At 38.6% G+C, this 26,764-nt stretch overlaps 1 protein-coding gene across 1 annotated transcript in view; it reads right to left on the reverse strand.

Annotated features, from left to right (window-relative positions):
- Window positions 1–14,728: 14,728 nt before the first annotated feature.
- Window positions 14,729–26,764, reverse strand: part of LOC149180475 (uncharacterized) — a 73,834-nt gene continuing 61,798 nt past the window's right edge. Inside the window, exons 2-3 of the mRNA XM_089413885.1 lie at window positions 15,076–24,490; window positions 14,729–14,811 (exon numbers count right to left, since the gene is read on the reverse strand). Coding sequence (XP_089270011.1) covers window positions 14,729–14,811; window positions 15,076–24,490 — 9,498 coding nt within the window. The remainder of the gene's footprint in view (window positions 14,812–15,075; window positions 24,491–26,764) is intronic.

A 26,764-nucleotide genomic window follows, 5' to 3' on the forward strand; every position in this document is an offset into this window, starting at 1 on the left:
GTGCTGCTGATCACCCAGCCAAAGGAGGATTTGACGTCAGAACTATGGTTGTATTCTTCTTTGTTTATCAATAATAGAAGACTATCATTATGGTTCCACTTTTATTGTCTTTTGTAATGATGATTGAGTTATATCCTTTCTGACTGATATATAGTTGCATCTATTGGATTTTATGCTTGTGTTTGTGTCGTTCTTTGCATGTGCAGGGGTCTGTTCACGAGGATCGTGGGGATCGTGACCAGCCGGAGCAAAGGAACGGGAGCGTCAACTCTTCTACAAGTACTAGCGTTGGAATCCAGGTAGGCCCTCATCATTGGTCTTTAATTTGCAATTAGGAACCTGCATGATAGCGTTATTTGATTGTTGCTAGACCCCATCTGGGCTAGTAGGGATCGCCTCTGTCCGCAGAGGGGATTTACCTCCTCAACAGCCGGTGCATGAAGTGCGAAGCTTTATGGGTTTAGCCGACTACTATCAAAGGTTTGTATAAGGATTATCCAAAATTGCAAAGCCTATCACAACCCTCCAGTGTAAAGGAGTTAAATATGAATGGACTGAGGAATGTCATAGAGCATTCTCAGAAATTAAAAGATTGTTGACTAGTGCACCAATATTACGAGTACCTAATATGGACAAAGACTTTGTTGTGTGTATTGATGCATCCAAGCAAGGATTAGGTGCAATATTAATGCAAGATAGAGGAGTAATAGCGTATGCCTCGAGAAAGTTAAAGCCTCATGAAGAACTCTACGCTACTCACAATTTAGAGTTAGCCGCTGTAGTGTTAGCTTTAAAGATATGGAGAAACTATCTAGCAGGGGGAAGCTTTATGCTTAAAAGCGACCATCAAATTTTACAATATCTGTTTACTCAGAAGGACTTGAATGCTAAGCAAAGACGATGGAGTGAATTCCTAAGTGAATATGAGTTTGGAATTCCATACATTAAAGGAAAAGAGAATGTAATGGTAGATGCTTTAAGCAAAAGACTTCAGATATTTTCCCTCATACCTATCAAGGTAGACTTAATGCAACGAGTACTAGAACATCTCTTGAGAGATAGTTGATATTTGAAAGTAAAATTTGAGCTTGATAGTAAAATTCCAAAAGAACCTAAATTTGAGGGATATGACCTAGAAGATGATGGAATTCTGCAATTCCATGGAAGAATGTACATTCCTGATAGTGAAGATCTCCGAAACACCATCCTTAATGAAGCCCATAGAGCATTGTATTGTGCACATCCTGACATAAAGAAAATGTACACTAATACAAAGAAACTCTTCTTTTGGGCAGACATGAAATGCAATATTTTCCAATTCGTGGCAAAATGTCTTGAATGTCAACAAGTGAAGGCTGACCATTGTCAGCCAACAGGTTTCCTACAACCTCAAGACGTTCCTATGACTAAATGGGAGATAGTTTCCATGGATTTTATCATCGAGCTACCTCTAATTCTACAAAGGCATAATGCCATTCTGGTTGTGGTGGATAAATGAACGAAAAATGCCCATTTCATCCCTGTAAGAGATACTTACGAGGTTACTGACATAGTTCGGGTATTTATAAGTGAAATTATCAGATTTCATGGAGGACGTAAGAAGATCATATCAGATAGATATTCACGATTTACTTCAAGATTCTAGACTTTATGCAATCAACCTTAGGAACTCAACTAAATTGAAGTATACCTAATCATCCTAAGACTGATGGACAAACAAAAAGGGCGAACCAAGTACTAGAAGATATGCTGAGGATGTATGTTATGGACCAATAGACACACTGAGAAAAATACTTACCCTTAGTTGAATTTGCATATAACAGTTAACATAGTTCAATCGAGATGCCTCCATTTGAAACATTGTACGACAGATCTTGCAGAACACCGTTAAGTTGGGACAGATTAAAAGATCGGGTGGTGGTGGGGCCATAATTAATTCAAGAGATGGAGGAACAGGTAAAACAAATTAGACAACGGTTGAAAGAAGCACATGATAGACAAAAAAGTTATGCTGATGCTCACAGGACAAATAGGAATTATGAAGTAAGAGATCAAGTTTTCATTCGCATTAGACCCAACAAAAGCACCATCCGGTTTGGAAAAAAAAAAAAGTTATCACCTCGATTGATTGGACCATTCAAAGTTCTGGAAAAAGTCAGATTTGTCGCCTATTGTCGTGCACTGCCGCCCACTTGCATAAAATTCATAATGTATTTCATGTATTTGTATTAAGATATTACATACTTGGCAAATTTGATAACCTTAAATGGAAAGAATTGCAGGTATCAGACAAGGGAACCATTTCGGTCGAACCATTATGTATACTAGAACGTAGGGTTCGACAACTCAGGAATTGCCTAGTAGACCAAGTTAAAGTCTAGTGGGACAAGTATAGTCCTGGATCGGCTACCTGGGAAGATACAGAGATCATATGTCAGAAATACCCCAACTTGTGTTGACTTTGAGGAACTTAAAATCATATTTTGTATATATTTACTTTATTTTAGTTAGATACTTAAGACTATCATTTTGAAGTACCACATGTAAAAATGAACTTTAATTTTGTTGGTACATGGATACCAATAAGAAATATGTTATTTAACTTTGCTGGCACCTAGTATATGTTACTTGCTTAACTCTGCGGGTACATGGATACCAATATGAAAATATATTACATGTTTAACATTATTGATGCGTAGTATTAATATGAATTATGAATTTTATTATGGATATCATGTCTATAATTTTATTTTACATATCAACATGAATGATGAGATAAAAGAATGACTACATTTTAATATGAAAGTTAACTTACAGATATATGGGTTGGACATGCCCAAGTACATTATATGAATGCAAAGATCAATATCATAGATAGTAACATATGTGAAATATGCAAGAAATGTTATTTAAATACAATTTATTTTGAATATATTGATGCCTATGTTATAATGTGTGGACAAGTGTTTACATTGCAGATAACATCGTTACCAAACCGCTCACATGATGACAAAATTCCAAGAATGATTGAGGCTCAATGAGATTTCATGACAGGGTGTTGACCTTGGTCCTACTAGGAGGGGTGGAGGCATTGCCCACCATTTATCCTCCAAAACCTAGAGTCATGGGAGGACTGTGTGAGTCACGCTCCCCTAGACGTGTGATGATGACTGCCGGATGCCTACTGGGAAATCTGGTCAATATAGTCGACATTGTCATTCTTAAGGTCTATGAAGGGTTAGATAAGTATAGCTGATGCCATGGTATACTCTAGTAGAGGACGAATAGGATGGGAGTGAAAGAGATTAGGAAGGATAGGATAATTCTAGAATAGCTTGGGAACTCTATAGGGGAAAAACATGAATATTATAGTTGTAAAATTTTAAAATATTCAAGAAGAAAAATTTAAAAAATGCCCTACATCAAACAATTTTAATTCTGAAATACAATTCGTATGTGATTATACTAATCACTAAATAATTATCAATATACTATATAAATCCTAACTTCGGGACGAAGTTTTTGGAAGGAGGGATGTATGTATTGACTCACCTACAATTACAAGCAAAATGCAAATATTAGCATACGTAAGGGGCATCCATATGATAGGTACATATGCACGGGTTCACATGTATTGCACTAGTATACATACTGGCTAATACTGGGAAATGTCTAAGTTTAGGTTAATGAATTGATTATCGAAATTAATTCCTATCTCATCGAAATATAATAAATATATCGAGTGAGGTCTTGATATGTATACCACTCTTATATATATATATATATATATATATATATATATATATATGATTAATCCTTTAAGTTAAACATATCTATGCAAAAATATATGATAAAGATAATGAAATATATATAAAATTTTATTTAATTTATATTTAATTAAAATAAATAAAATTATTTATTTAAATATTAGAAATCAATCTTTGTTAAAACTATTAATGAATCAATTTAATTAATTGGAGATTAATTAATAAAATATTATCAAAATCTAAATTAAATAAATGGACCACCGTCTCTATCCAAAAGGAAGAGAAGGGTCGAGAACATTAGGGGGTGACTGCGAGAAGAAAAGGGAAACGGTGAAGGAAGGAAGCAGACAATGGGAAGAAAAGAGAAACGGTGGAGGAAGGACGTTGACTGCGAGGAGGTAGAGAGGCAGTGGAGTTGAGGATATAAAGGAATGGAGAAGACCATAACAGGAATTCATTTTTTTGGGGAGTTAGAGAGAATTCCGTGAAACCAGAGGAGATTTTGGGGAAGAGACGAGAATTTCTAACATAATTATGGAGATTGAGCTTGATTGTTCTTGGAATTTTGGGCACAGGGGCCAAAAGATTTGTCTTTTGGATCTGGGGACCGTATAGGTAGACCCCAGATAGGCTGGGAGGTAAAAAGAGCGGTTTGGTAACTGCAGCAATGGGAACAACCACAGTCTAAAACACTTGCAATTGATTCCAGGTATTCTTCTGCAATGTAAATTTTAAATATTGATTCTTGTCTGGTTCAAATCTGCATAGTCTGGGTCTTACACAAAGACCCACAAGAAGTTAGCATCATCATTAGCAAGTGCTCCTTTGCTTCAACACTTGTCTCCTACAAGTGTCCTAGACATCTTCTCTTCTCCTTCTAAATCAAGCATATAAAGTAGTAGTGGGGTTTCCAGAACCCTTGTCTTCTTCTCTCACAAGAGCTCCACGAACAATGTTTCCTTATCCTCTAGGGTTCATCTGTGTTGAAATATGTAACTATGTTCGGTCTTCATAGTGACATATGTAATCATGATTTTATGTATTTGATGTAAAGAGAAAAATAAAAATTATTATTGTTATCCTTGAGGCGTGGGTTTCATGCTCAAGGGAAATTTATTTTTAGGTCGAGCACCCATTGAGTGCTTCTAGGGCTCGTCATTGAGTCTACAATTCAATTGAGTCATTGTCATGTATGGAAGACCCATTTGAGCATGTTACATATTGTAAAGAAAATTTTGCTTGAGTCAAAATAGAGTTGAAGGCCCTCCAAGACCTTGTCAAATGTGCAAACAACAAGTCGGCCTAGGGACAGTGACAAGTTGACCTACAAGATGTGACAAGAAGGCTATATAAAGGACTCGACCTCATTTGCAAAGATCATCCAATGTGATCAAAAAAGTTCGATAAGAAGACAAGAAGAAGCCTCGTATCCAAGCGAAGAAGGAGGGAACATAAAGAGAAGATGTGAAAATTTCACAACTGAAATTCTATTGTAGCATCTGGAATTAATTCTTCTAACTATAAATTAATTGAATAATTTATTGCTACGGCAACAACGAATCAATCACACTGCAATCTTCACAAATAGAAATATTGTGGAAGATAAATTGGAATTTGAGAAAATACTGGCACACACAATAAATTTGACACAATTATTTTTGGACTAAAGTCTCTGAAAAAACCTAACTTGGGAAAACCAGTGCAGCGACTGAGGGTTCTTTTATTATTAAGCAGCAGTGAGAAATTTTGAGTACAATAAATATTGCCAAACTGGCGAATCTATCCAAGAGGAATATTGGCAAAAATTCTCTAAGGGAAATTACCCTCTCTTTGAGCAATCCCGACACTTGACTGCCTCTGAAAAGCTAGCTGTCCAGCCAGCTCTGCGCAGGTCCTGCGTCACCCTAGTGAAGTCCCTCAAACACTTTGCCTGAATCAATGACTAATCTAGCCGTCATGCCTGCTGCTCACTGAGAACACTCTCTGGCACTTTGGAAAACTTTCTCGGCCTTTAGAACTAAAAACAAGTTCCTCTTCAACTAGATTGAATTGCCCTCTTGAGGCTCTACACTGCCTCTGTGTAGCCTCTTGGAGAAAATCTTGGCTCCTCTTTTTGACTCTCCAGAATTGGAAAAATCTTCCTTCAGACTCACTGTCTCTGCCCCTCTCTGTCTTTGCTTCCCTTCTCTTGCTCGACCTCTTCCGACAACTGCTGTTGCTTTCTAGAAAATCGAACTGCCCAAGGAAATTGATCTCAAGTGTCACAAGTGTATTTCTCCATCTACCCATCGACTTATTCTTATAATCTCCAGTTGGGACTCCAATGACCAAGATTAAACCTTAATCAATGGATGCGATTATTACCTAGTCGATCCTTGTGAGTTTCTAGATGATTCATACATTTCTCAATTAATACTGATTAATTAACCGCTTTTCCTAAGTTTAGACTTAGGAAATATTTAAAAATAGTCTAATAATCTAATTGAGACATTTCTAGGTGGAATTTCCAAAAATGATTTTTGAGTTATGGATAACTCCTGTGTTTTAGCCTCTCCACAAAGTTTCGAGACTAGAACACCTTTGATGCTACAAGAACTAATACTCCCTCTTAGCGAGGAAGGTGTTCTAGTGCTGAATTGCTTCAACACCTTGTCTCTGCATCATCTTCCCATACGCTGCTGATGTCTGGCAACTGTGACTGCGTGCCACTGCCCACCAACCATTGTGTAACTCTGATGCTGCATTTGTGCTGCTGTTGACACTGCTATACTGCTGCCAACTCTACATTTGCATTGCAACGACCCTCTCATATGTTGTTGCTGCTACTGCAACTATTGCAACTGAGAAGCATCTGAAATACTGAATGAATTGTGTCCCTGTGCTGCGTTTGTCTCCTAAGCCTATAACTGCTACTGATACTTGCATTGTCGACTGGAGAATCTGCGCTGCTACAGACTCTGCTACTGAGCCTCCTGCTCTGCTATCAACACTGCACTGTGCTCCTCAACACCTATTGCTACTAGTCAACAATTGTTAGCCTGAAATCTAAATGCATCAACTGACACTGATCCATCCTGCTACTGAATACTGTGGGCCTCCGTAGCTAGGTAATGATCCATGAGGAGGACACCTCAATGGACCTTGCCCAAGATTTGCGTTGCTCTGGGACTATAACTCCATATTGCCCCACCTCACTCCCAGAGGTATAGCTACAAACATGGCGAAGTCTTCCTCCAGTATGGATGACAACTTGTCTATCTCTGCGAACGCTGCCGCCTGGTCTTGCTTCTCCCGTGTCTCCTTCTTCCTGAGAGGACACTGAGTATTGTAGTGGCCAAACACGCCACATCTAAAGCACTTGACCTTAGATAAGTCCTTCTTCTTCTTCTTCTCCCGTCCCTGATTGGAACCCTTTGATGCAAGGGCGATGTTACCCACCACTTATGGGTAGTATCCATAGGAGAAAATTTTCTCCTAGATGGTTCTAAGCTGGTAGCCAACAACCTCTTGCAACCACCAGATAGCTCGATGTGCCACTATCTATGCCACTTGAGCCGGCCATGGGGTCCCTCGCCCATTTGTTATGATCATACGTTTGAAGATGGGCCTCCAAGCCCCAAAGGTATGGCTTTTCACTGGTGTAGTTCAATAATTTTGTTTACTTATCATAGACACTTTTGGGCATGTATTGGTGGGGGGATTTGGCGGAAACGATGGGCTAGGTATGTACTCTTATCTCCTCTGCTCGATTTGGTGGTTAGCTTTGTATCTTAGTCCTGTGGGATCTCCTTTACTGGCTATTAGCTTTAGGGCTGGCACTACATGGGAAATCCCAATTTTGGTTGCGTGGTCCCACTTCCCGACACCATATACATCACTCCCATCCACTCATTTTAACCCCATTTGTCACTTTTCCCATCCGGGTCCATATTTGCCCACTAGGTCCACATAGGGTTAGCCTTCCCTGCCCCTTGCCCACACATTGGGTCGGGTTTGAAACAATGCCCCAGAGGTTGATGTTGCTAAAAAGAAAAGAGAAAGCATAATTTGGCCACTTACAACAAGAAATATACTACAAAATGCAAAAGATGGCCGGGACATACGAATTTAGCATGTGTGCAAAAGCCAAATGTGAGCTCTACCTCTTATATATGGCCATCACCTTGGTTCGTATGGGCCCTAGATGAGCCCCCTCCACGTTAAGGAACCCATGATTGTCCCAACCCCTGGTGGGCAATGAACTGCCCCACCTTAAAGGGGGTATTTACTGCTATATCCTACAAATCACGCTCTCATCCCTTGGAGCCTCGAGCAGTTATGAAGAAAAATCAATCAAAGGAAAAAGGCATATGAAGAAGGGTTGAAAAACAAAGGCCGAGGTAACTTACGTACCACGATTTGCTCCCTCTTAGACTCATATACCCAAGTGTGGGCTTCCCTTATTATAGCTACCCTTGTACCATGGCATGTGGTTTCGAGCCTTCTCTTGATCCCCACTCTATTCCAACGTTGTATCACATGCCACCTACCACTTGATGGATGTACCAAGTGGCAATGATTACAGAAAATTTTTACCCTTCTAGGGTCATTCTTCCTCCATCCATTTCAAAATATCTCTCTAATTCCTGAACCCTGTCTATTTAGTATTAACAAATCTGGGTAAAAGTTCCCCATGAATTCAAAACTTTTGGGTTCACTTTTGCACCATGTTTTGATACAACAATTAATCTCTCCATGGGTCAAGGGCAACTGCTTGGGCTCCAAGATTTCTTGTTCATCCTTTTGCTTGAAACCTCCAACCTTCCCAGTGGTTGTACCCCAAAATTCTTGTATGCTTTGCATTTCTTCTGCCTATTCTTCTCCGGTTCATTTGGGTTCCCCTTTGACTATTCTTTCCAGCTCCAATACAAAATTGTTGCAGATTAAGTTCAGCTTGTCAGGCTATTTTTCTCCAATAAATGGTTCTGTTCCTCGTTTGGAGCTCCCTTAAATATGCAAATATGGCAGTTTTGGAGTTGGATTTCAGAAGCCCTGTGGTGGAGTCCTTTGGATTTCTCTTCAATACTTGCCAATAGATATACACACCACAACCACAAAAATGAAAACTAAGAAATTCTAACCAAATCTGAGATCTGGAACTAGAAATAGAAGATAAACAAGATGCATAATAAATTCCTCAGGTGAAGACTGTACATACACAGGAAAAGAAACATAGTACAACTACATAGTATCATTTATCTGTTCCTATCTGTATTTTCAACCAAGAATTTAACTGTATATTCCCCTAAAAGAGAAACAAAGTTCAAACTGATCCTAATTTTACTTACATAATGGAGCATGGTTAAGTACATCTGTACCCCTAAACTCTCAACTGAAACTGCATACTCTTCCTTAAAAACTAATTCAGTTTGTGCCTGACAAATGCATCTAAATTTTTCTCTTGCGTTGAAAAACAAAGTCACGAGATTTAAGAGATTCCCTCAATCATCTTTTCTGAGGTGGTGAGCCACAATATTGCTTGCATCAGATTCGTTGCTCTGGGCTGGTGCCCCTTCTTTGTTCCTTCTTAGAAAAATGTTTGCCATTGTTGTTCCTATACTCAAAGCTGCTTGATTCCTGAAATGGATCTGGTTGTCTGTTATCAGCTTCTATGTTTTCTGACTTTTCTAAGGGTTGGGCATTACAGCTGTTCAGTTCCCCAATTTCTATGCTCTTTTTTCTTGCATCCATGCATAGAACTTATGGCTCTGTTGTTTCATTGGTTGCTAGACTTATCTATTTTTTCATGCTTTTGTTCTATCGGTACTGTTTCATACATAGTCCAGGTATTCTTGCTTGTGAGAAGGGCATCTGCAATTTCTTTTATTTCACAATGCTCTGAAACTGCTGCTGATGCTGCAAGATGTTCTTCCAGATTTTGGTATGAGACAGACTGTTGGTAAACATCTGTGCTGTTTTCCTCTGGAGTTTCAACAGTTGTGCTTCTGATCATTCCAGCAGTTACTTCCTCTGTTATTCTATCCATAGCTAGAACTTCTGCCTCTATATTTTTTTGAGCTATGTCAAAATTCTCTGTTGGAGCCCTCATGTCTTCTATCTGTGCATTGTTCCTTGTGCCAGTGGTCTCATCAATTTCCATTGTTGCAATGGTAGGTTTAGCTGTGTTTGGCTGTCCAGATTTTTTTTCCAGAGCTTGGGATGGGACTCTTTGTAGTTCATCAGCGATTTCATTTTCTGGTTCTTCTGCATTTTCATGATTACTTCCTTTGAGTTGTACAGTGTCACCTGTTGTGATGGAACTAACAGCTATATCATCTACTGTAGATTTTGGATCAGAAGGTGGAGTTGTGTGTGATTTTGGATCTGAAATTGCAATTGGGTCTGTTATTTGTTCCTTGTCCCTTCTGTAATGAATTTGACCAATTTCTGTCAGTGCATTGGTATCTGACATTATTTGTGATTCTTCATGATGTTCTTCCCTAACTGGAGATAAATATGCTTGCTGTTTGTAAACATTTTTACTTCTTCCCTCTTCTACATTCTGAATGTTATTGCTTTCTTTTTCCACAACTACATCATGTAGTACTGCATCAACAACAAACGAACCTGTCTCTGTTGGTGCATCAGTCATGAGAGTACTTTCAGATTCTTTCTGCCATTCTTTGGCTTGTACCATTAGCTCTGCTTTCTTTGCATTGTTCCCTGTGGGAAGGGCTTCAACAATTTCAGTTGCTGAACTCCTAGCTGGAAATGTATATGTTGACAAGACTATATGTTGATGTCCTTCCCCTGTGCTATCTATCTTTTCTAAATTTTCAACATCACTGCCTTGAAGTCCTCTGACTTTTATATCCTCTGTTTTTGTGCCCATGGCTATACCATTATCTCTTGTTTCCTCAGCAGTTGGAGCATTGTTAGGTTCTTTTTCCTTTCCCTCCCTTGGTACTGTGGGGTCTGCTCTCTCTGCATCATTCTTTGAGTCAAAGGTGTCAACAGTTTGTGTTCTTACTTTGCTTGGTTGAATTATGTCTGATTCTTCACACTCCACTTTTGAAGTTGGAAATGAGGCTGTTTGTTGTTTGCTGGCATCTGTATCTGGATGTTCTGCACTATCAATATTTTTGCTTACATATCCCATGGATTGTGCACCTTTTGATAACACTTTAATATGTTGAACGTCTTCAAGATCTTCTATCGTTGAATCGCCAACTGGAGTTTTATCTGATCCTTTGAATTGCTCTTCTGATGATGCTGTGGGGTCTGTTGTCTGTGCAACATCCTTTGTATGGTGGTTCTTGATAATTTCTATTGCTGCATTGGTTGCTAGGATCTGATTTGATTCTTCATCTTGTTCTCTCATTGTTGGAGGAGAGTGCGATTGTTGCTTTTCAACATATATCCTTGCTAGTTCGTCTGATTTTTCCACCTTGCTACTTACGAGTTCATCAACTTCGTCATCTGCTATTGCTTTCATATTCATAACATCTATGCCTGTTGTTTCACGAGGAGATATTGTGTCTGGTTTTTCATGATGTTGTTCAGAATATATCGTCACTTCTTGTGTCTGAGCAATGCCCCATGTATCAATGGTCTCACAAATTTCTGTCACTTCCTTGATGGCTGGAGATGCTTCTGATTCCGCATGCTGTTCTTTCAAAGGTGGAGACAAGGTTGAGTGTGGCTCATGGGGACCTGTTGTTATCATCTCTTTTGCATTTTCTACGTTACTGTTTTCATGTCCCACATATTTCTCCTCTGTCACTGCATTGATGAATATTGAATCTGCTTCTATTTTCAGATCAGTATCTGGGGCTTTGTTGGATTTTTCATGATTTTCTTCTGTTGACATCATTGGGTCTGCTGTCTGTGCATCATTTTTTGTTGGAAGGATCCTGACAATTTCTGTTGATCCAGAGTTGACTAGATTTGTGTGTGACTCTTCGTGTTCTTCTTCCATAGCCGAAGACAAAAATGACTTTTGGTGGTCAAGCCATCTGCTTTCTGGCTCTTTTATGATTTCTTCACTACTACTTTCCAATTCTTGGACTTTTGCATTCTCTTTGATTTCATCCATAACTGGAACATCTGCATCTGTTGTTGCATTGGTGATAAGAGTCATTTTCAATTCTTTATGTGGCTCCTTCACTTCCATTGTTTCTTTTGCTACCATTCCATTTTCATTTGTGTAAAAGCTCTCAACAGCATCTGGTGCTGTTCTGTGTCTTGAGGTATGTTTGTTTCTTCGTAAGTTTCTTTCAAAACAGAGGATGGAGTACTTTTCTGTTCATCATCAAAGGCCTCAACAGTTTCTGGTGCTGTATCAGTGGCTTTGGATGTGTTTGTCTCTTCACATTCTTTTAGAACTGAACATGAAAATCTTTGCTGCTCATCACCAAAAGTTTCAACAACTTCTTGTGCTGTATTAGTGGCTAGAGTTTTGTCTGTTTCTTCACATTTTTCTTTCAAATCTGGGGATGAAACACCTTGCTGTTTATAAGCATCTGTATTTTCATGGTTTCTTTCATTTTCAACAACTGTGTCTGTTGTTGCATTTGTGATAGCAGTCATGTTGAATTCTTTATGTGGCACCTTCATCAACATTGTTTCTTTTTCTACCATTGCATTTTCATTTCTATAAAAGTTCTCAATAACTTCTGCTGCTGTATCACTAGCTTGAGCTATGTCTGTCTCTTCATAATTTTCTTTCAAAATTGAAGATGAAATACTTTTCTGTTCATTATTAGAAGTATCAGCAGCTTCTGGTTCTGTATCAGTGGCTTCAGTTGTGTCTGTCTCTTCACATTCCTTTAGAGCAAAAGATGAAAATTTGTGCTGTTCATCACCAAAGGTTTCAAGAGCTTCTGAGGCTGTATCAGTGGCTTGAGTTGTGATTGTTTCTTCACTGTTTTCTTCCAAAACTGGAGATGAAACACTTTGTTGTTGATCAGCATATACATTTTCATTGTTTTTTCGGTTTTCAACACCTGCCCCTGTTGTTACAATGGTGATAAGAGTCATATTGATTTCTTTATATGGCTCTATCACTTCCATTGTTTCTTTTGTGACCATTTCATTGTCATTTGTGTCAAAGTTCTCAACAGCTTCTAGTGCTGTAACAGTGGCTTCAGCTATATCTGTTTCTTCACTATTTTCATTCAACACTGATGATGAAATACTCTGCTGTTCATCAGCAGAGGTCTCGACAGCTTCTGGTGCTGTGTTGGTGTCTGCAGTTGTATCTGTCTCTTCACGTTCTTGTATAACTGACGATGAAAGTTTTTGCTGCTCAGCAACAAATTTTTCAACAACTTCTGGTGTTATATCAGTGGATTGAGTTGCATCTGTTTCTTCAAAATATTCTTTCAAAACAGAAGATGCAGTACTTTTCTGTTCATCTGTAAAGGCCTCAACAGCTTCTGGTACTGTATCAGTGGCTTCAGATGTGATTGTCTTTTCACATTCTTTTAAAACTGAAGATGAAAAACTTCGCTGCTCAACCGCAAAGGTTTCAACAGCTTCTTGTGTTGTATTGGTGGCTAAAGTTGTGTCTGTTTCTTCACATTTTTCTTTCAAAACTGGTGATGAAACACTTTGCTGTTTATCAGCATCGATATTTTCAATTTTTCTTTCACTTTCAACAACTGTGTCTGTTGTTGGATTTGTGATAGGAGCCACGATGAATTCTTTATGTGGCTCCTTCACCACCATTCTTTCTTTTGCTACCATCGCAATTTTATTTAAATAAATGTTCTCAATAAATTCTGGTGCTGTATCAGTGGCTTGAGCTATGTCTGTTTCTTTGCAAGTTTCTTTCAAAACTGAAGACAAAATACTTTTCTGTTGATTATTAAAGGTCTCAGCAACTTCTGGTTCTGTATTAGTGGCTTCAGTTGTGACAGTCTCTTCACATACCTTTAGAGCAAAAGATGAAACTTTCTGCTGCTCATCACCAAAGGTTTCAACAGCTTCCGAGGCTGTATCCCTGGCTTGAGTTGTGTCTGTTTCTTCACTATTTTCTTCCAAAACTGGAGATGAAGCACTTTGTTGTTGATCAACATCTACATTTTCATGGTTTCTTTGGTTTTCAACACCTGCATCTATTGTTTCATCGCTGACAAGAGTCATATTGATTTCTTTATGTGGCTCTTTAGCTTCTTGTGCTGTATCAGTGGCTTCAGCTATGTCTGTTTCTTCAGAAATTTCTTTCAACACTGAAGATGAAATACTCTGCTGTTCATGAACAAAAGTGTCAACAGCTTCTGGTGCTGTGTCAGTGGCTTCACTTGTATCTATCTCTTCACATTGTATGAAGATCTCTCATCAACAAAGATTTCAGCAGCTGTAGACCTGAAGATGAAAATTTTTGAAGCTGGATCTTTTCATCAAGATTTCAGCAGCTTCTGGTGCTGTATCATCACTTTATCTGTCTCTTCACATTCTTGTTTGATTTGCATCACCAACAAAGTTTCAGTAGCTTCAATCAGTTTCTTTCAAAAAACAGTACTTTTCTGATGGAGTTTAACTTTTCTGTATCATCAAATTCCTTTAACAAAGATTCTGGTTTCAACAGCATCTTGTGCTGTATCAGTGGCTTCAGTTCACTTGTACCTTTAGAGCAAAAGATCAAACATTCTGCTGTATCACCAAAGGTTTCAACAGCTTCCGATGCTGTATCCCTTTGCTGTTTCTTCACTATTTTCTTCCAACAAAAGCATTTCAGTTGAGCAACATCTTTTTCATGGTTTCTTTGGTTTTCAACACCTGCATCTGCTGTATCAAGAGTCATATTGATTTCTTTAGTTGCTCTTTAGCTTCTTGTGCTGTATCAGTGGCTTCAGCTATGTCTGTTTCTAGTTTTCTTTCAACACTGAACATGAAATACTCTGCTTTTCTGTTCATGCTATCAAAGGCCACTGATCTATCTCTTCACAGAGACCTGAAGATGAAAATTTTTGCTGCTATCAACAGATGGCAGCTTCACTGTATGTTGTCTTTGCATCTGTTTCTTTACAATTTTCTTTCAAAACAGAAGATGAGTACTTTTCTGTTCATTCAAATGCCTTAACAGCTTCTGGTGCTGTATCACTTTCACTTGTATCTGCTCTTCAACAAAGATGAAAGCATCTTTTGCTTCTGGTGCTGCTTCAGTGGTGTGTCAGTCTCTTCACATACCTTTAGAGCAAAAGATGAACAACTTGCTGTATCAGTGGCTTCACATGCTCTTCACATCCTTTACTAAAGAGGCTCATCAACAAAGGTCGACAGCATCTTGTGCTGCAGTGGCTTCAGTTGTGTCCTCTTCACATACCTTTAGCAAAAGATGAAACTGTGCTCATCACCAAAGGTTTCATCCCTGTATCTTGAGTTGTGTCTGTTTCTTCACTATTTTCTTCCAAAACTGGAGATGAAACACTTTCTTTTTGATCAGCATCTACATTTTCATGGTTTCTTTGGTTTTCAACACCTGCACCTGTTGTTCCATCACTGACAAGAGTCATATTGATTTCTTTATGTGGTTCTTTAGCTTCTTGTGCTGTATCAGTGGCTTCAGCTATGTCTGTTTCTTCAGAAATTTCTTTCAACACTGAAGATGAAATACTCTGCTGTTCATCAACAAAGGTCTCAACAGCTTCTGGTGCTGCATCAGTGGCTTCACTTGTATCTGTCTCTTCACATTCTTGTAGACTTGAAGATGAAATTTTTTGCTGCTCATCAACAAAGATTTCAGCAGCTTCTGGTGCTATATCAGTGGTTTGAGTTGCGTCTGTTTCTTCACAATTTTCTTTCAAAACAGAAGATGGAGTACTTTTCTGTTCAGTATCAAAGGCCTTAACAGCTTCTGGTGCTGTATCAGTGGCTTCACTTGTATCTGTCTCTTCACATTCTTGTAGACCTGAAGATGAAAATTTTTGCTGCTCATCAACAAAGATTTCAGCGGCTTCTGGTGCTGTATCAGTGGTTTGAGTTGCATTTGTTTTTTCACAGTTTTCTTTCAAAACAGGAGTACTTTTCTGTTCATCATCAAAGGCCTTAACAGATTCTGGTGCTGTATCAGTGGCTTCACATGTGTTTGTCTCTTCACATTCCTTTAGAACTAAAGATGAAATTTTTTTCTGCTTATCAACAAAGGTTTCAACAGCATTTTGTGCTGTATTAGTGGCTAGTGCTGTGTCTGTTTCTTCACATTTTTCTTTCAAAACTGAAGATGAAATAGTTTTCTGTTCACTATTAGAGGCCTCAGCAGTTTCTGGTTCTGTAACAGTGGCTTCAATTGCATCTGTCTCTTCACATTCCCTTAGTGCAAAAGGTGAAATTTTTTGCTGCTCATCACCAAAGGTTTCAAGAGCTTCTGAGGCTGTATCAGTGGCTTGAGTTGTGTCTCTTTCTTCACTATTTTCTTCCAAAACTGGAGATGAAACACTTTGTTGTTGATCAGCATCTACATTTTCACGGTTTTCTTGGTTTCCAACACCTGCCCCTATTGCTGCATCAGTGATAAGAGTCATATTTATATCTTTACGTGGCTCTTTCACTTCCATTGTTTCTTTTGCAGCCATTTTATTGTCATTTGTGTCAAAGTTCCTAACAGCTTCTTGTGCTGTAACAGTGGCTTCAGCTATGTCTTCTTCTTCACAATTTTGTTTCAATGCTGAAGATGAAGTAATCTGCTGTTCATCAGCAAAGGTCTCGACAGCTTCTGGTGCTGTGTCGGTGGCTTCAGTTGTATCTGTCTCTTCACATTCTTGTAGAACTGAAGATGAAAAGCTTTTCTGCTCATCAGCAAATGTTTCGGCAGCTTCTGGTGCTGTATCAGTGGTTTGAGTTGCATCTGTTTCTTCACAAATTTTTGTCAAAATAGGGGATGAAACACTTTGCTGTTCATCAGCATCTGCATTTTCAAGCTTTTTCCCCTTTTCAGCAACTTTTTCTTTGGATTCTGCAACTTCTACAACCTTTACTGCAATACTATTAGCTAGAACGTCTTCATCTTTTGTTGAATCCATGAACAGTGTTATATGGAAGTCTTTATGATGGTATTCTTTTTTCACTGCTGTCGTAGTTTCATCCATCATGGGAATGTTCTCTGCAATTTCTTTTACTGCACTGATAGTGCGAGTCAGATCTGAGTCTTCAACTTGTTCTCTGATAGCTGTAGGTGAATGTGACTGTTGTTTCTCAACATATTTACTTTCTGGTTCCTCTGCTCTTTCCTTGTCGTTGCTTTTTTCTTCCAGCACTTTCCTCTCAGCTACTTCGTCACTGGCAGTGAGATCTGCCTCTATTTCCCTGTCAGAAGTTGTGTCTGAGTGTTTATGCAGTTCATTAGTAGCTAAAATGAGGTTTGCTTCTGATGCATTGTCCCATGTGTAATGTGTCTTTAGAACTTCTGTTGCTGCGTTGATATATAGAGATGACTGTAGTTCTTCATGTTGCTCTTCTAGAGCTGGAGACAAGGTTGAAGGTTGCTCATCAACACCTGTGGTTTCAGTCTTTTCTGTGTTTCTTTCATCATCACTTTCATGTTCCACACCTTTGTCTTCTGTTATTGCATCAGTATCTGGAGGTCTGCTGGATTCTTTATCCTGTGCTTCCTTTCCTACCATCAAGTGTGCTGTATGTGCATCATCTCCTTCCAAATCTGTTAATGTAGTTGTGTTAGATTCTTCATGATGCTTTTCTGTTTGTACTGCTGTTGTTTCATCCAACATGGAAAGGTTTTCAGCAATTTCTTTTACTGCCCTGGTAGTGGGAGCTGAATCTGAGCCTTCAACTTGTTCTTCCATAGCTGCAGGTGAGTGCAACTGAGGTTTGTCAACATATTCACTTGCCAGTTCTGCTTTTTCCACTTTATTGCTTTTAACCTCTACCACGTTCCCCTCATTTACTCCATTAATGGAATGAACATCCATCTCTATTTTTCTCTCAGAATTAATTGTGTATGAGTGTTTATGCAGTTCTTCAAAAACTACAGTCAGGTCTGATGCTGATTCATTGTCTAGTGTGTTAATAGTCTTTGGAACTTCTATTACTGCATTGATATATGAGGATACCTTCGATTCTTCATGTTTTTCTTCTAGAGTTGGACATAACGATGAAGGTTGCCTGTCAGCTCCTGTGGTTTGAGTTTTTTCTGCATTTTCCCCATTATCACTTTCATGTTCCACACTTTTGTCCTCTGTTATTGCATCAATAGCTGGAGCTCTGCCATATTCTTTATCCTGTTCTGCCATTTCTACCATCATGTCTGCTGTATGTGCATCACTTCTTATTAATGGAGTTATGTTAGTCTCTTTGTGATGGCTTTCTGTTTGTACTGCTGTTGTAGTCTCATCCATCATGGAAAGGTTCTCAGCAATTTCATTTAATACATGGTTAGCTCGAGCCAGATCTGATTCAACTTTTTCTTCCATCGCTGCAGGTGAGCATGACTTTTGTCTGTCAACATATTTACTTGCAGGTTCTTCTGCTTTTTCCACTTTATTGCTTTTAACTTCCACCAGCTCCCTCTCAGCTACTTCAATGATGGCTGTAACATCTACTTCTATTTTCCTTTCAGAAGTTGTTATGTCCGAGTATTTATGAAGTGCTCTAGGAGCTATAGTTAGGTCTTCTTCTGATACATTATCCTGTGTGTGAATGGTCTTTGGAATTTCTATTCCTACATGGATATATGGAGATGCCTTGGGTTCTTCGTGTTGTTCTTCTAGAGCAGGATATGAGGTCGAAGGTTGCTCATCCACACCTGTGGCTTTGGTCTTTTCTGCATTTTTCCCATTATCCTTTTCATGTTTTATATCTCTGTCCTCTGCTACCCTATCAATGTGGAAAACATCGGCCTCTCTTGCTGCATTACTGAGCAGAGCATCTTCCTCAGCTCTCACATTTGCATCTAGACCTCTACTGGATTCTTTGTGCTTTTCATCTGTTGTTATTGGCAGGTCAGTTGTGTTTGCCTCATTATCTGTTGGAAACACCCCCTCAACTTCTGTTGCTGGAACAATAACTGGGCTTCTATGTGATTCTTCTGTTTTGTATACCAAATATGGATATGAGATCATTTGCTGTTGGTCAATGCTTCTGCTTTCTGGCTCCTTTAGATCTTGAACACCCATTATGTGTGTTGCATTAATAGTGGCAAGGCTCGTAACAACTTCTGACACTCCATTAGTATCTAGAATTGGATCTATTTCTTGACCTTGTTCCTCCATAGCTGGAGGAGAGTGCGACTCTTCCTTGTTGACACAAATGCTTGCTGGTTCTTGTGCAGTTTCCACTTTGTTACTTTCAAGTTCTATGGCTTCACCCTTTTCTACTCCATTGATAGCTATAGCATCTTCCTCTACATTTGTTTCAGTTGCTGCTGTGTCTGATTGATCATGCAGTTCTTTTGAAGGTATCATTGGGTCAGCTTCCCAGGCATTTTCCTTCCCATGAACATTCTCAGAAGTTTCGTTTGCTGCATTGATATCTGAACAGGTCTGTGGATCTTCATGTTCTTCTAAAGCTGGAGACAAGGTTGATTGTTGCTCAGCAATTATGCCTTCTGCCCTTTCTGCACTTTTGTCTATATTCCTCCCATGTTCCAAACCTTTAGCCTCTCTTGCTGCATTAATGAGTAGAGCATCTTCCTCAGTTCTCACATTATCATCTGGAGCTCGCCTGGTTTCTTTGTGGTTTTCATCTGCTGTTATTGTCAAGTCTTTTGTCTGTGCCTCATTATTTGTTGAAGACATCTCATCAGCTTTTGTTACTGGAATAATAACTGGACTTCTGTGTGATTCTTCTTTTTGGTCTACCAATGATGGATATGAGATTGGTTCCTGTTGGACAATGCTTCTGCTTTCTGGCTCTTTTAGATATTGAATACCACTTATATGTGTTACAATTATATTATCAAGGATCTCTGCATTATCTCGTATTCCATCAGTATCTAGAGCTTGATCTGTTTCTTGAGCTTGTACCTCTATAGCTGGAGGAGAGTGTGACTGTTCCTTGTTGACACACAAGCTTGCTGGTTCTTCTGCATTTTCCACATTGTTGCTTTCAAGTTCCATGGATTCACCCTTTTCTACCCTATTGATAGCTATGTAGTCTTCCTCTAGTTTTGTTTTAGTTGCCACTGTATGTGATTGGTCATGCAGTTCTTCTGAAGATATCATTGGGTCTGCTTCCCAAGTGTTTTCTTTCCTGCGAACAGTCTCAGGAATTTCATTTGCTGCATTGATTTCTGAACATGTCTGTGAATCTTCATGTTGTTCTTCAAAATCTGGCAACAAGGTTGATAGTTGTTCAGCATTTGTGGTTTCTGTCATTACTGTATTTTCGTCATTATTCCTTTCATGTTCCAAACCTTCAGGTTCTCTTGCTGCATCAATGAGCAGAGCATCTTCCTCAATTCTCACATTTGCATCTGGAGCTCTACTGTATTCTTTGTGCTTTTCATCTGTTGTTATTGGCAGGTCTGTTGTTTGTGCCTCATTCTTTGTTGGAAACATCCCATCAACTTCTTTTGCTGGAATAACTGGACTTCTTTGTGATACTTCTGTTTGGTTTGCCAAAGATGGATATGAGATTGTTTCCTGTTGGTCAATGCTTCTACTATCTGGCTGTGTTAGATCTTGAATACCCTTTATATGTTTTCCATTAGTAATGGCAACGTTCTCAAAAACTTCTGTTACTCCATCATTATCTGGAGTTGGATCTGTTTCTTGACCTTGTTCTTCTATAGATGGAGGAGAATGCAACTGTTCCTTGTTGATACACAGGCCTGCTGTTTCTTGTGCATTTTCCACTTTATTACTTTCAAGTTTTGTGGATTCACCCTCTTGTACCCCATTAATAGCTGTGGTATCTTCCTCTATTTTTGTTTCAGTTGCTGCTGCATGCGATTGGTCATGCAGTTCTTTTGAAGATATCACTGGGTTTGCTTCCCATGCATTTTCCTCCCTGTGAACAGTCTCAGAAGTTTCTTTTTCTTCATTGGTATCTGAACAGGTCTGTGGATCCTCATGTTCTTCTTCTAAAACTGGAGACAAGGTTGGTCGTTGCTCAGCATTTGTCCTTTCTGCCCTTTCTGCATTTTTTTCAATATTACTTTCATGTTCCAAACCTTCAGCCTCTCTTGCTGCATTAATGACTAGAGCATCTTCCTCAGTTCTCACATTATCATCTGGAGCTCTTCTAGATTGTTTGTGGTTTTCGTCTGTTGTTATTGTCAAGTCTGTTGTCTGTACCTCATTATTTGTTGGAAACATCTGATCAACTTTTGTTACTGAAACAATATCTAGACTTCTGTGTGATTCTTCTCTTTGGTCCACCAATGATGGATATGAGATTGTTTCATGTTCATCAGTGCTTCTACTTTCTGGCTCTTTTTGATCTTGTATACCACTTATATCTGTTCCAGTTATAGTGGCAAGTCTCTCAACAATTTCTGTTACTCCATCAATACCTAGAGTTTGATCTATTTCTTGACCTTGTTTTTCTATAGCTGGAAGAGATTGTAACTGTTCCTTGTTGACAAAGAGACATGCTGGTCCTTGTGCATTTTCAACATCATTACCTTCAAGTTTGGTGGCTTCACCCTTTTCTGCTCCATTGATAGCTATAGCATCTTCCTCCATTTTTATCTTGGTCACTACCATATGTGAGTGGTAATGCAGTTCTTCTGAAGGTATCATTGGGTATGCTTCCCAAGCATTTTCCTTATTATGAACACTCTCAGGGACTTCTTTTGCTGCATTGATATCTGAACATGTCTGTGACTCTTCATGTTGCTCTTCTAAAGCCGGAGACAAGTTTGATTGTTGCTCAGCACTTGTGCTTTGTGTCCTTTCTGCATTTTCCCCATTATTCCTTCCATGTTCTGAGCCTTTAGTCTCTCTTGCTATATTAATGAGTAAAGGATCTTCCTCTGTTTCCACATTCGCATCTGGAGAACTACTGGATTCTTTGTTCTTTTCATCTGTTGTTATTGTCAGCTCTGTTGTCTGCATGCTAACTGTTGGAAGCATCCCATCAACTTTTGTTGCTGGAACAATAACTGGACTTATGTGTGATTCTTCTGTTTGGTATACAGGATACAAGACTGTTTCCTGCTGGTCAATGCTTCTGCTCTCTGGCTCTTTTAGCTCTTGAACACCACTGCTTTCAAGTTCCTCAACTTTTGCATCCCCTCTTTCTTCATTAGTAGCCTCCGCTGTTGCATCAATGACAGAAGTCCTATTGAATTCTTTATGAAGTTCTTCCTGTAGTCTTATTTGTTTTAATTCCACTGTATCATCCTTTGCATTAAAAGTCTTAATGACTGCTAGTGCTAAAATAGTAGGTTGAGCTATGTCGGATTCCTCATATTTCTCTTTCAATGATGGAGATGACACATTTAGTTGCTCATCAACATCTATATTTTTATTATTTTGGTCAACTTTAATATCCTTGCATTCAATTTCCACATCTAGTACAGCCTCTGCTGCAACATTGTCAGCCTGAATGTCTTTTTTTATTGTTGTAGTTGTACATGATAGTTTGTGATGTTGTCCTGTTTGGAGTGTGGCATTTGTTCTATCCATCATTGGAATATTAGCGTTTGATGTTACTGCACTGGCAGGTGGTGCTGGATATGGGTCTTTACCCTTGTCTTCTAGAGGGTCCTGCTTTTTTTCATCATATATACTTGCTGTCTCTTCTGCTTTCCTGATCTTAATACTTTGAATATCCATGCATTGCCCCTGTGCTGCTGTATTTAATGCTGTAACATCTACCTCTTTTGTTGCATCAGTTGCTATTGGATCCAGGACTTTGTGCAGTTCACCTGAAGTAATTGTTGGGTCTGCTTCCCAGGCATTGTTCCTTGTATGAAGCATCTCTCCATCTTTTACTTCATTGATAAATGGAGCTGACTGCATTTTTTTATGTTGCTCTTCCAAAGCAGGAGACAAGGTCAACTGTTGCTCATCATCAACTGTGCTTTCTGTTTTTTCCACATTTCTCTTGTTACTGTTTTCATATCCCATACCTTTATCCTCTGTTGCTGCATCAATTTGTAGAACAGTTCCCTCTGTAGTCACATCACTAGCTAGAGCTCTACTGGTTTCTTTTTGCTGTTTATTTATTTGTTCTGCCAGGTATGCTATCTGTTCATTTTCTTTGGTCGGAAGTATCCCGACAACTTTTGTTGTTGTAATATTTGCTGGATTACTTTGTGATTTTGTCTGTTGATCTTCCATAGCTGGAGACAGAACTGTTTCTTGTTGGTCAATGCTTCTGATCTTTGTCATTACAACATTTTCAACATGACTGCTTTCAGATTCCCCAATTCTTGCATCCTGTTTTACTTGATAAATATTCTGGACATTTGGTTCCACTGTTTCATCACTGGCAGGAGCTGTAATGATTTTTTTTTGTGACTCTTCCAATGGTATAGTTTGTTCTGCTAGCATCACATCGTTCTTTGCTGGAAAAATCTCAACAACTTCTTGTGCTGCATTTGGGTTTTGAGCCATGGCTGGTTCTCCACGTTGTCGGTCTTCCATATCTGGAGACACGATGTCAATGCTTCTGATCTTTGTCATTACAACATTTTCAACATGACTGCTTTCAGGTTCCCCAGTTCTTGCATCTTGTTTTACTTGATAAGTGTTTAGGACATTTGGTTCCATTGTTTCATCAGTGGCAGGACCTGTAATGATTTCTTTTTGTGACTCTTCCAATGGTATAGTTTGTTCTGCTAGCATTGCATCGTTATTTGTTGGAAAATTCTCAACAACTTCTTGTGCTGCATTGGGGGTTTGAGCCATGGCTGGTTCTCCACATACTTTTATATTAGATAAGTCCCTTTGTTCATCAGTATTATTTTTTCTGTGAAAATCCCTATTCTCATTATCACATTCAAGTTTGATAAGTCTCACACCCTTGAATACTGTGCCATTGGCTCCATCTTCCTCTTTTGTTGCATCTGTGTACAGATCTGTGTGAGATTCCTCATCACATTTTTCTTTTTCTACAGTTGACTCTGTTGTCTCTTTACTGTCTGTTGTGGGAAGGTTAGCAGCAATATCTGTTGCTGGACTTGTAGCTGGAACTGTTTCTGGTCTCTCACCTTTTTCAGTCAAATCTGGAATAGAGACTGGTTGTTGGTCAAAAGAACTTATGGCAAACTCTGTCACTGTCTTAATTGCTGGAGATCTTTTGGACACTTTGGCCTGTCCTTGTATAGATACTACTGCCTCTCTTGCTTCTGCAGTGTCTCTAGTAGAAAGGTTACCAACTTCTTCAGGTGCTGCAAAGGTAGCTGTAGATGTATGTGATTCTTCTCTAGTAGCGAATGCCTTGGCAGGATCTTTTGCTTCCTTTGAAGGAGCTGCAGCTGAATGCAGTGGTTTGTGTTTACTCACTATAATTGATTTCTCACTTATTGATTTTCTTTCTGTAAATGATCTGGATGCCAATGGTCTTGCATCAATCTCCGCTGATTCAAATTCATGAAGAGGTTTGGTTTCTGATTTAAGAATATGGGAATCTGTCAAACTTTTTCCAAACTTGTCAAGAGCGTCCTGATAATCATCTGGCAAGCTTCCTGGATGTGCACTCATTTGTAGCTCTTTTGAGGTGGCATATTCTTCAGAAGATTCAAAAGCTGCAGAAGTATGTACTTTCCCATCTGTGTCACTCTTTTCATCATTTGTTGAACTTAAGGCACTGAGAACCTTAGGAGTTTCTGCTTCCTGGCATTAACAATGCCATTAAGCTCTTAAAAATCATGAGGTGAAGCAAGAATTAAAAATCTAGACCACATCCCATTTAAGAACTTAGGTATACTCATGAATGCCTACAGTTAATAAACGGCAGGTAGATTAAAGGGTCTCTCTTTGAGCCTACCTACTTAAGAAAAGCTACATTTCAATACTCTGCTGCCTGTAGAACGGTTATCAAGTTAACAATTCTTGGACATTTTGGTTTCTTCAGATTCTAGAGTAGTATAGTTGAATGCTCAGGATAGTTTACTGTGTATTCCCATTTATTGACTACCTTAAAGGTGATATTTAGGCCTCATTAGGCAGACTGCCACCTTGGGACTATGTTTTCTCTGTAGCACACTACTTCATATTAAGCATAGGTCATTATTTCCAAGGGAAACCTTGCGAAGAAACCCAAGGGAAGCTTCTATGCATTAGTGGATGGCATCCCTAGTAAACTTGTTGGCATAGACTACTGTATGATTCCCAAATATTACATGAACAATTTGGTTCATAAATTGAATATCCAAAGTAAATAAGATAACATAAAAAAATTATATGTATTATATTGTAATACAAGAGATTATAGATTGATCTACAATGTCCTCTGTGACGGTATGTACATTGTATACACATTGACGGGTCACATTGGTTGAATGGTCATGTCACTTGTTTAGGTCATGTGTCTCTTTATTAATACTGTTTACTACTACTACTACTATTATTATTACTGTTGATATTTTAGATATATATTTATGTTCATTATGTTGCCTTCCCCTTAGAAATGCTTTGTTTTCAAAACATATTTATGGAAAAGATTTATCTCTTGTTCTAGCTCATAATGCCTTTTCACAATCCTTTGTTCTTGTAGCTGTGATAGTTGCTGATACAAGACGATATGAGCTGCAAAATGTTGAGCAGAATTGTCTTATTGTGAAATGCTCAGACCACCCTAGCTCAAATTTATGCAAAACTATGTGGTGATGACTTTTGTGATTTGGGAAATGATACAATTCCACACTTCTATTCAATATAATAGGTTCTTCACTTAGTTTTTTTATTGATTTCGTCTTGGGTTAATTTGTTGATGACCTTTATAATTATGATGACGATAAAACATCCTAATTAGTTTTGGTGGTTGATGATACAAGATGATATGAGCTATGAAGCATTGCAGAATTGTCTTATTGTGAAAGGGTCGGACCACCTTAACTCAACTTTATTCAAAACAATGTGGCGATGACTCTTTTTATTTGGAAAATGATACAATTCACTCTTGAGCTTCTCTTTAATATAATAGCTTCTTTACTTATTTTATTATTATTATTATTATTTTTGTCTTGGGTTAATGTGTTAATGACCTTTATAATTAGGATGATGATAAAGCATCCTTTTATCTGGTGTCTTATTTTTATAATCTTCATGTAATGTCCCCTAATGAATACTTGGCAATTACTGAGAGGGTGGGGGGGGGGCGGCGGTGAATCAGTGATTGTGTCTTTTTAAACAATCAATTCAAGTTAAATTTTCAATTTCAAATATTTTCTTTTGCAACTAATGACGTATAGCTCTTAATTGTTTCTTTTGCAGTTACAAGAGAGACATTTGCATTCTACATATAATAATGAATTCAAAAGCATTCATACAGGTGAGACTTTCAACATGCAACACACGAAGACACCAGATATAAGTGGAAAGCCATAAAGGGAAAAACCATGAATTTTCGCTGAAGTGATTGAAGGCAAGTTTCTACTCCCTTGTTACATCAAATTTTCTGCAGGCCACTACCTATAGGAGGTTACTACCTCGAATTTCTTCTGCAAGCTACAACTTGCAAGGAAGCTCCTACTTCCTCTTCTACAGGCTACAACCTGCTCTTTTTCAGGCTACCACCTGAAAGGAGACTAGAATCCCCTATTAAAATACAAATTGATTTTACTGGTTACCTAGTATTTGTCTCTGTTCTGAACTCAATTTCTGCTCTCCGTTCAACTGCTTATCCTCTCTGCGTTTCCTTCTCAAATCTGCTCCACTTCTACTACTCTTTCTTTATCTCTCCTTACCAGGCTGATCATGAACTCTCTCACACAATATTCAATTCTCTAACCTTCATATCATTCAAATATACATCTTTTTATATACAAGAGTTGCTGACTGTTTGTATTCCATGAAGGAATTCTTTGATGCATTTGAGAATGCAAGCACCATGCAAAAAATTCCTTGGCTGACCCCACAAACTGGACAACGTGCCCACCTTGTCCT

Source organism: Pinus tabuliformis, chromosome 3_2, assembly GCF_031772625.1.
Source record: "Pinus tabuliformis cultivar Carrire ecotype Pingquan chromosome 3_2, CPIR1, whole genome shotgun sequence".
Taxonomy (NCBI): Eukaryota; Viridiplantae; Streptophyta; class Pinopsida; order Pinales; family Pinaceae; genus Pinus; species Pinus tabuliformis.